This window comes from Pieris brassicae, chromosome 8 (assembly GCF_905147105.1).
Source record: "Pieris brassicae chromosome 8, ilPieBrab1.1, whole genome shotgun sequence".
Classification (NCBI taxonomy): domain Eukaryota; kingdom Metazoa; phylum Arthropoda; class Insecta; order Lepidoptera; family Pieridae; genus Pieris; species Pieris brassicae.
This window is the reverse complement of record NC_059672.1, coordinates 15,219,530-15,230,360: the sequence shown is the minus strand read 5'-3', so window position 1 is coordinate 15,230,360 and position 10,831 is coordinate 15,219,530. Positions and strand designations below refer to the sequence as shown.

The 10,831-nt window shown below is 33.8% G+C and overlaps 1 protein-coding gene across 1 annotated transcript in view; it reads left to right on the top strand.

The window, feature by feature from the left end:
- The first annotated feature begins 267 nt into the window (after positions 1–267).
- Positions 268–10,831, top strand: part of LOC123712885 (protein couch potato) — a 124,485-nt gene continuing 113,921 nt past the window's right edge. Inside the window, 2 exon segments of the mRNA XM_045666240.1 lie at positions 268–409; positions 8,667–9,240. Of these exon segments, the coding sequence (XP_045522196.1) occupies positions 9,181–9,240 (60 nt within the window). The 5' untranslated portion in view covers positions 268–409; positions 8,667–9,180.

Genomic DNA, 10,831 nt, shown 5'->3' with positions numbered 1-10,831 from the left:
TTTAATAATATACTCAAGTAATTACATTTTAATTTTATCTTAAATTAAGATACTATTTTCCATGAAGAAAGAACATTCAAAAATATAGAATGTTAGGAACGAAAAAGCTAATTAAAAATTAAAACAATGTAGCTTGTAAGATTAACTGTAAGAAGCGGTTAACAGAAATAATAATCAGCGCTCAGAACAGCGCTCTAAATAGTTCAGCAGCGCTCTTTTTGTCGAAGAGTGGTGAGTCGAGCTCGAAAATCGTCAGTTAGTCTACCGTGTGCAAAGGTTGTGGTTGTATGTGCCTGCCTTTGCTCTGTCGCGGCCGACAGTGTCCGTAACTGGTATTCGGAAAATTGTGCATGTGCGTTTTCCGATGAAAGCAGTGTGTGTGCTTGTGATATGTGCTATTGTTTTCTAGGTAACGGAGGTTTTTGAAAAAGGCAGCTAGATGTTAAATTCGCAATATGAAATCTAAGTTATTGTTAGCTTTACTTGTTTTGCGTGGAAAATAAACAAAAGTTTATTTTTGTAATAGATTGTGCTTCGGCAAACAAATATCCATTGAAACGGGTTTGTAGTATGAAAGACTGCTATTATTTTACTGGATACATACAAATTTATGATCCGTTAATTGTTCGCGCCGCTTAGATAAGCATAACAAACGCTCTATATCTACAGCTGTAGTCTGTACTGTATCAAACGTGTTTGAAATTACTTCATACGTAGCAGCTATTTCACTAAAAACTATTTATAACGTTAATGAGCCAAGGGATAAAATTCCAAAGTAAAAATTACCAATAATGTTAGTGTACGAAAAAAAACGAAGGAGAAAATAAGTACACTGTTAATTAAGTTAAACACTTAGATTGTTATAAGTATCATGATGTAATTTCTTTAATTATACAGTCAACATTGTAGAAATATCGGTTTCACATAATATTGTGAAAGAAATTCCTTAATACCAGAACATCTAGTATTGCATGTTGCACTGAACTAACTCATTTTTAATGCTCTAATAAATTAAACATCATTCGTATAAAATGAGTAATTATTTATTTCTTATAGGTATAAATTTAATTGCTTATGTTGGTGCTTCTCTAGCTCTGCCATCATTTTCCTTGGTTTAATTATATCAACACAATTACATTATCAAGCGTTTCGTTTACATGTAAAATATATTAGGTTCGATTCCTCGAAATGGTTCTAAGTCAGTGAGCAAAAGCAGAAAATCTATAAGTTCACAGCTGAGTTGCACCTTTGCAATTCATATTATTATTAAAATTATGACATATATTATATTTTTACGAATATGTACTTAGAAATCGAATTCTTCATTGTATGAGTTGTATTGACTAATTGAAGTTAATTGACAAGAATGACCTTAAGAATGCCGGTGTGATTATTAAATTTAACTGCTCATGTTAAGAGGTTAATCGAATTAGATTCACATTTTGAATGGGGGAATATAAACGCTTATGAGCGTAGAGAAAATTATTTGTCTGATATGCGAGTATTATAGCCACAACGAAAATATTAATTAAACCCGTGTTTATAGTTTTAAATCCAAATTTAATAGCATTTAAATATGTTTTGTATAAACGCATAATTTCAAGTAAAAAATCTATCTCTATTGCCTTCATATTTTGGTTGCTAATGCTATAACAAAACGTCTTTATAAACAAAAAATTGTTCTACTTTATTTTATACGTAGTTGTATAAAATGTTAAAATATATAATTAGGTTCTTTTTATTTCGTCATTATACAAAATTATAGACAAAATAAACATGACATTATTATTTACTATTGAAAAATTGGACTTTGGCGTATTTACATTTACAAAAAAAGAGATTTTCTCTATTGTATTAGCAAAGACGTTAAAAACTATAGAAAAGGAATAAGCGTTACATAGGTCTCGTTCTACTCTTATTGCGGATAAGACTATGCAATTGAAAACAATACATTGCTATTGTTCTTTTCAATCAAGAGAGTACTTTTCGCTTTATATTCGTTTCATTGTTTTTTTATTACCCTGTTGCTAGAATATATTTAAAAAAAAATGGTACTTAATAGGAGCAATCGTGATTGTTGTAATCGGTTTGATAAGAAAAATCAAAAGAGTTGAATATTTCATTACTTATATCAAATTACAATTTTATAAATTCCAGTTAGAAATTACACAGCGTCAACAACATGTCCGTGACGTTTAATGCTAATTACCACATAAATGTAAAAATGATGACTACAACTGAAGATTCGCGCATAAGCAACATTATAAGTTAAAAACAGTTTCAGTTTCAAACTATTATATTTAGAAGGAATTCCCATTACAAATAAATCATGTAATGTTATAGGTTATATAATAGGTTTACTCGTAGACTCTGCCTTAATGAATCAGGACAAGTAGAATGTTTCTAATTACCTGTCGTATATGACAGTACATATAGAACACATCGTGTTATTACGTAAATAGTTTGATATAGAGCCAGCAATATCCACAGAACATTACAGTAAATCATATTTTTTGTTACGTCTCGATTATTCTTTCCGTTCCACATCTATTATTATAGTTTTTGTTGTCAATCCGTTCTTGTATTCGTTGGCGTAATTACCGAGGCGAGCCCGAATACTCACTTGTACCAAGGCCCGCTGTTGTACCTCTCGTTGCGTCACAAGACCACGCCATGAGAGGGACTAATAGCGGCTTGTTAAATTAATTGCTGGTATTTTGATCTAGATAAATGTTAGGTGTATTTTAAGAACGTCGTCTAGGAACTAAGAAATTGTTATCTATGAAAGGTGCTGGTTTGGGTACGACACATATTCAAAAAAAACATACATCGAGTTCCTATATATGATTTTTAGTAAAATGTTTTAGTACCTTAGTGCAATATGCTAATAATTTTAGCAACAGTACTGAAACTGTAATATATGTTCCTTAGTTATCCATAAAACAGTATTCCTGTAAATGGGTTTGTTCCTAAAATATAGCGTAAAATGTCACAGTGTTTGCACATTCAAAGATATGGATCACCAGTGATACGATTCACTGTCAATCTGTTTTGGTCGTTTTGCAAAGCATTCCGATTGATTTGCAATAAAAATAACTTTGTCACGCTTTCTTTGACTCGATAGTTTCACAATGTCATTGAAATTGAAAATTTTAATTAAGTTTCTGTTTTCAAATATAGACTAAGAAATAATTAGTTTCATTGTTGTATTAATAGAATCCTATATCTCTCAAAATTTACAGAGTGTATGATTGCAGATATATCATGCAGTTGTCTCTATGTAACATATGTTCAATCAATTAGATAAAGTGTTAAATAAAACACTTCGAGGAGAGAAAAGGAAAGGCCAAATATTGTTAACTTTTAATTTCATGTTAACGAATGAAATGTATCGCTATGTAAAAATTAGAAACTCTGATGACTGCAATTTCCGGCGAAACTAAATATTTGCGGCAATAAAAACATATTTAAGCTATTAATAAAATGGATCACGGCTTGTTTTATGTATAACACGAATATTATTACTGTGTCATACTATGTCCAGTATTAATATAAATAATTTGTTATTTTCAATCAACTTAAGTAAAAATAAATAAATTAATGGCGGTGTAAATAACAGCTGATGTCATTCACAAGAGCTAGAAACAGGTGGTCGTGGGTGTTCTGTCTCGTCCCAAGTGGGTAAATAGGCCCAATTTAGGACACAAGCCCCGGCTGGCCTGATTCAACACTTCGTTGTGGCAATTAGATTCAATTTGCGGCTCGCTCTACCTAGAACAAAAGTTCATTTCATTTGTAATTAGTAGTACAATGATGAAACTGCTAGAAAGTGTTAAGTGCTATTTGCTATGTATGGAAACTTACGTTTTCGTATATTCGCATTTTTGCCTACGACTACGCTAAAAAGAAAGTCGTCTTAATGGAATGCTTAATTTGTAGTACTTTTAAATGAATTAGAACGGAATTCAGGTGAAATTATACCAAAATAAATTATATAAACATAGATTTGGATTAACATGGCATTTTGTATTATTTTATTGATAATGGATTGCGTCAATATTTAATAGCTGACTTCAAAACTTTTTGTCAATATTACTAAATACAATTACTAAATGTTTCAGTAAAACCATGGAAGATTAAATCGTCAAATACCTGTTAAGGCAAGACGACAACAAAAAATATACGGCAAATCAAATATTGAAAGAATCTTGAAAATGTCATGTGGGCATAGTCTACATCCATATGTATTACAATTATGTTGGCTTTACAATAGAGTTTATTCCAGTCGAATTTCATTACGTGAATGGTTCTATTGGTTGTCGGCCAGCATTGTTAATTAAACTGCTTTGTTTGTTAGCCACATTTATGGAATAACAGTTCAGAGTGAACCCTGTTTCGCATTGATTGTTTTTATATATAACACACGTTTGGCATATGAGTAATACGAAGTATTGATTGCATTATTACCGGGATTTTGTTTATATTTGTATCCAACTATTGCAATGGGATTTAGATGATATAACGTTTGTTAATAATCTGAGATATATAATATATTGCAGAAGTAAACCTAGCATCCTTAATATAATACCAGTGATACGGGACATCTCTTGTTTTAACTCTGTCCACACACAACTAAGAGGTGATACACAAGTTTCATCATCATCATCATCAATGTTTATACAGCCCCTAGTGGTCCTTAGCCTCCTCAAGTACAATTCGCTATCGCAATCTATCCAGTGCTTCCCGCTTCTAATTGCGAATCCCTTTTGTGTCGAGGTCCTTCACAACTCCATCCCGCCAACGCAGCCTCGGGTTTTCTCTTGCCACCGGGTTGTGAGTTCAGTAAGGACCTTGGGGTTTTGTCTTTCGCCATTCGGTGCACATGTCCCAAAGTTATTGTAGCGAATACGCCAAACACCGTCGTCGCATACAGGATCAAAGATCCTTCGAAGTATCTTCCGCTCAAAAATAAGGAGAGAAATCTCATCTTTCTTGTTAAGGGACCAGGCTTCAGAACCATGAGTGAGCACTGCTCGCAGAAGAGTTTTGTACAGCACAAGCATGGTATTCTTTCTAAGAAGTCTTGATCGGAAATATTTACGATTTGACATCATGATGCGTCTACTGATATTTAGGCTGGGATTTTTATCACTAGTCACCATTGAGCCCAAGTAAACAAACACAAGTTTAGAACGAAACATCACTATGCTCTAGCGAGCTTTGTAAAAGCACTAGTCCTTACACAACATATCAGCCAAGGGCCCACTTAAATCTGTAAAAGAAATCTGTTTTCCAATTTCAAGTAGATTAAGTACTCGAATCCCTTTGACTATCTTTCTTCAAAATAATCCGCGGAACTATTTCTTTGTACCCAACCGCATAGTTTTCGAATTAAACTTGTTGGTTTAGGACGCTCTCCTCATACTTCGAGTTTGTTTCATAGAGAAGGTATTTATCATAACTGAAAACTATTGTAATATCTTACTTCAATTTTATATAAGGTCTGTTATCACGAAATAGTAAAACATGCAATACTGGTACCACAATTGTAAAGTATGATACTTGATAATCAAGCAATCATACTTAATATATTTTTCATAGTTAAATGGTAGGAGACACAATGACGTGCAGACGGCATTTCTTGTCTTATTGCTTCACTAAAGATTATAGAAGAGTTTGTACAAATTATTGCTTACAACAAAAAGAGTATATGACTAGGGGAACCACAATTATAGGGTTTTCGGGTGAATTAAAACTATTGAGTTAAAGTCTTACACAGCTAAAAAAACGTTTTTTAATTGACATACGGCTCTAATTGAATATGATAATCTATTGAAATTAGTAGATAACTCGTTTTTAAAAGGCATGTGTGAAGCGTAAATAAAATATAAATGCCAGTTAATAGCGTAACGTTCTAGTTTGTGCAGGCGTTAAAGTAGTTTTTTTGAAAGTGATAATTCAAGGTTGCGCGTACTGCGCACGAGAATTTAGTCTAACGTTCATTAGACATGTAAGCACAAAGCTAAAGCATGAATCATATTAAATGTAATCTACATTTGCCATATAATTATAACTAAAACACACTAAATATACTGTTTCAAAGTATTTATTTGTATTCTAAACTGACATTACGCTGTGAAGAAATCGGAGTGATTCCAATAATACGAGTGTTGAGTATTTATCATTTTTTTATTTTTATGTAATAGGAGGCAAACGGCTCACCTGATGTTAAGTGATACTGACGGCCAAGACACACATTGCCAGAAGGTTTAAAAGGTTGCAAGTACGTTGCCGGCCTTGGAAGAATTGGTACGCTCTTTTCTTGACGGACGGAAGTTAAATTCAGAATTTGTCGAAACCCCATTAGGAAAAGCTTCAGCTAAGGTGTATCAAGATACATTGTGTATCATACAAAGTGACTTGGATCATGTTGTAAAACCTCTTAGGAATACACTTTTTAAAAATATACCGTGGACTTTCCAGCAGGATTCTGCACAAGCCACGAACTACTCAAGCCTGGCTTTAATCCAGACTTCATAAGAGCTGAAGACTGGCCCTCATCTAGCCCAGACCTCAACCCTTTAGACTTCAAATTATGAAACGGCGACATTGAGTCTCTTGAGTCTCACTTTGGAGCGAGCAGTGGCTAAATTTCCCTTGGAAACAGTGCGTAAATCCATAGATTCGTGGTCAAATAGATTAAAGGCCTGCCTAAAAGCCAAAGGTGGCCATTTCGAAAAGAATATTGTTTTATTTTTACTGAGATTTTATTAAATATGTAGGTATACATTTTAATTATGTTACATTACTTCATTTAAAAAATGCATTTTCATTTGTAACAGAACTTATCGCTGGACTGGTATTTCTTTTTTGAACTCTTAATTTCCAAGCAAGCAATAAAATACAGCTTGTAGTGAGACATCCAAAATTTCAAAAGTATTAAAAAGAAAAGTCGGTAATAGAAGTGTTGTTAAATAAATTGATGATATATTGGAAGAGTTATAAGACTCAATAAATCAAAGCGTCGTCGAAGCTCCGTTCCCGGGGACTTATAATAGATGAAACGCAGGCTTCGTACTTCCGTAGCCTGCAGCTTATTTACAAATCACCTCGGTATAAAACGCAAAGAGACTTTAAGATTATTTGAAAATAGAATTTTATTTTTAGTAGATACTGAATGTGAATTCATTTTATTCACTAGAACTGTAGAGTGTAGAACTTAAGTCGTATAAAATGATACGTACTATTTTAAAAACTGACCCAAAAACTTCCAGTTCTTTCTTTTACTTAGTGAAATAATGAATTTCTTATCAAGCACAACGTACATGTATGATATAAGGAGCTAAGTGACGTCAGAGCTCGTTTATTGATGCTATTAAAATGATAGGAAAACGTGTTTGTAATTAATTGTTGTAGGCAGTCATTAACGCGTTTGTAGACAATAAGCAAGTAATAATATATAATAAAGTAATATTTCGTTGAATTAAATTCTTACATTTTTGTGAGATGACTAGATAAATAGATTAAAAAAATAAAAAATACACAAATATACTAAATATAAAACAGATTGAACCAACAGTAAAAAATTAAGGTCAATCATGATATATCTAATTATTTGATTGTCGGATTTGACGTTTAATATAACATTTACACATATTAATTTAATTTCTAAAACAACAATTAAATGTATGCAACATATAAATACACATTATATATTGAAAAAATCTTAAGCTTTTTTACCCAATTCTGAGTCATGAAGCAAAAAGCTGTGACCTTGAATATTTTTGAGTTCAGCCGTGATTTTTATATTAGTTGTCATAATTAGTTTTGCTCTGAAAGTCCTATTTGACAAATTAAATTTAAATTCGTATAATATATAAAAAATAATTCTGTCTCTATACTTATGTTTAATATATATTGTTAACATAACGACGGAGTAATAAAGTGTGTTCACGTGTCCAAAATATCAAGCATTTTATATAACATAATATAAATTAACTTAAGTGAAAACTAAACTATTTTAATGAATAATAATTTCGTAGGTTGGATATTAAATTACAATGTAAAGCATAGCATCGTGACAATTGACGTTTAATAAAGTCCAAACATGTCGAAGTAAATAATTAGAAATATTTGCTGTTTCAATAAAGAGACGATTACTACATGTTATGAAACGCCGGTATACAAATTATTAATATCGTTATGATACCTACTAAGCGTACCTATTATACCGAGGCGCTTAGGTACGTTACAAAATTCTAATAATATAATCCTAGTTAATTGAAATCATGATCGTGTTTTATCTTATCCTAGTGAAATAATTAGCCAGTAGCAGAAGTTAATCCAGTGATGTCACCGTTTCGCTCTTTAATTTAGATAATTCTAGGTGTTTATTGCGATGACTAACACAGTAAATGGCGGGCTGACACCCACATGCACACTCTGACAAAGTAAAAATAACATTATTTAGTAAAATTTTAGTGTTTAGGGCTCCGTATTGGTAAAGTTAGCATTTGTAAGCCTGTATCTGGTTAATGATACTGATAATTGTTTTTGGTGTAATCAATCACTTTTTATTAATGTAATTTGTATCGAGCTGCCTTTAATTAAAGATGAAACATTTTCTGTTTAAAGAATATTACTTTAACAACGAGTTTTCTTTCCAGGATCGCTTTACAAGTGGAATATTGGAACGAATGAGATTAAAAGTGAGGAGCTGAACGAGAAGTTCGTAGGCACGTCGCAATAGATTCTTCGGAGCCTCTGTGCACCTCGGTCAGTGCTTGCCAGAGTCCCGCGACTCGGCCGGCACGCCCCGCCTCCGCCGTGGATAACCTCGGCCAGAGCCCCCTCCCGGTCAAGAGGCTGCACGAAGCGCTTCAGACCGCGCAAGCGAAGCGCCAGCGTCTCTCCCCCCCTTACCCAACCGCGCCTCCCGCCATTCACCCCATACATCAACTCGCGGTGCAGCAGCACATCAAAGTGCAGCAAAGCATCGTGCAACAGCATCAACTGAATCTGGCCCATCAGTCGCTACAAAACCTGCAGAACCTCCAGGCAGCGCAAAGCCCAGTGGGGTCGGGCGGTGCAGGCGCGCAATCAGCGGGAGGAGCCACTCAGGGCGCGCTGGTGCCGCCACAGCAGCCTTCGCCACGGGCCGCTTCTCCGCATCATAAGAACATGGAGCTCGCCCTTTGTCAGAGCATGGACTCCGTGAATACAGCAACTACAGAGGAAGAGGTATGCAGTGGCGTTTATTATTTTAAATAGATACTTAAAAAAAGCTTAATAGGTTTGATTCACACGTAAAGGCAGCCAAGTTGGCATGTTTCCTCCAAAGATCTAGCTTCCATAGTTCTCTAGGAATTTTTCAGATGGTCATGATTTAACAATAGAAACAATAATGGTTGTGAAGTTGCATCGCAGAGGACTTAATGTATCGCTTTAGCAATTTGTCATCGAACAATCGTTAAGTAATAGCTTAGAGGCGCGGCGCCGTACCCCGTTTCAATAGGAAAACGTTCAGATATACAATAAGCATTCACTAACACAATAAAAGGAAATTCATCGCGACGGGCTGCTACTGGAAAGCGTAACATTATTCACAGTCACAGCTATTGTAATATATTAGCTCTTATTGCAACAATTGTGGTAAAATCGACTGAAATGTTTATCGATATTTGGCGCTATCAAAACATGTCTAACTGATCATTAAAATTGTTTGTGAAGTCGGTAATGAAGTTTAAGTATTGGCGTATGTAACGTGTCTGAAGTAATAGTGCATCTCTTTGATGTGAATTCATGCACTAAGCAAGGGGTGAGATTATGGGCAAGAGCCTTTGGCACATGGATGCAATCATTCAAGTGACTACATTGCTATGTATACTAAGTTGAGCCGCTCGGGACCTGTCCTTTATTCATATTAGGTTATATTAGCCTTGCACGTTTCCATATCTTAGAACGCGCACAAAGTTTGTGCATGTCATAGTAGCGAATTTAATGAATACTTGAGTTTATGACTTGCTGAATTTCTTATATTACAATGTCACAAATGTGACACGCGATTTAGACAGGTAATTTAAGATTATTCTGTGCATATATTATAATCCAATGAATTTCATATATTTATAATAAACCTGGACGAAATGTACTACAAATGGACGAAATGTACTAAAAATATTAGAAATCCTCTTAAGATCTTGTGATAACTTGCAAACGAGTTTCTCAAACGTTAACCCACTTGTCTATTATTAATAAAAACTAAATGGTTAGACTTTTTTATCAGTCAGGAAGAACTTTTTGAACAAGTTCTTTAGTATAAACTAGAGACTTAAGTATACCAAATTACTTACGGTCATTTAAAACTCAGTAATAACTAATTTAGCGCCGGTTTATCATCACATAATTCATCGTCATGCTTATCATTGTCACAAGTTATTCGTGTGTGAACAATAGTGGGAGCCAAAACCCCGCTTAAAGCCGCGACGGACATAAATTATACATATTTAAAGTCTAGACTAAACATATGCGAATACAGTTTGAATAACAAAGTGTGGGCCACAATATTAATGTTTCATACCTGTCACTTCTCGGATACAACTTAATTGCGCAATATAATTACGGCACTGATTAAAACCCTAGGTCATGTATAGTAATTAAGGTTGTTGTAGAAGTTTGTTCTTATTCATTATTCCTAAATCGTATCTTATTTTTCAGCTATGGATAATAATCATACGTAGGATATTTTGTTTTATTAATTCTTTTACGATATTAATGGGCCTAGTTTCTGTGAAGACAGTCAAAATACTTGCAATATAAATAGAAACATTCT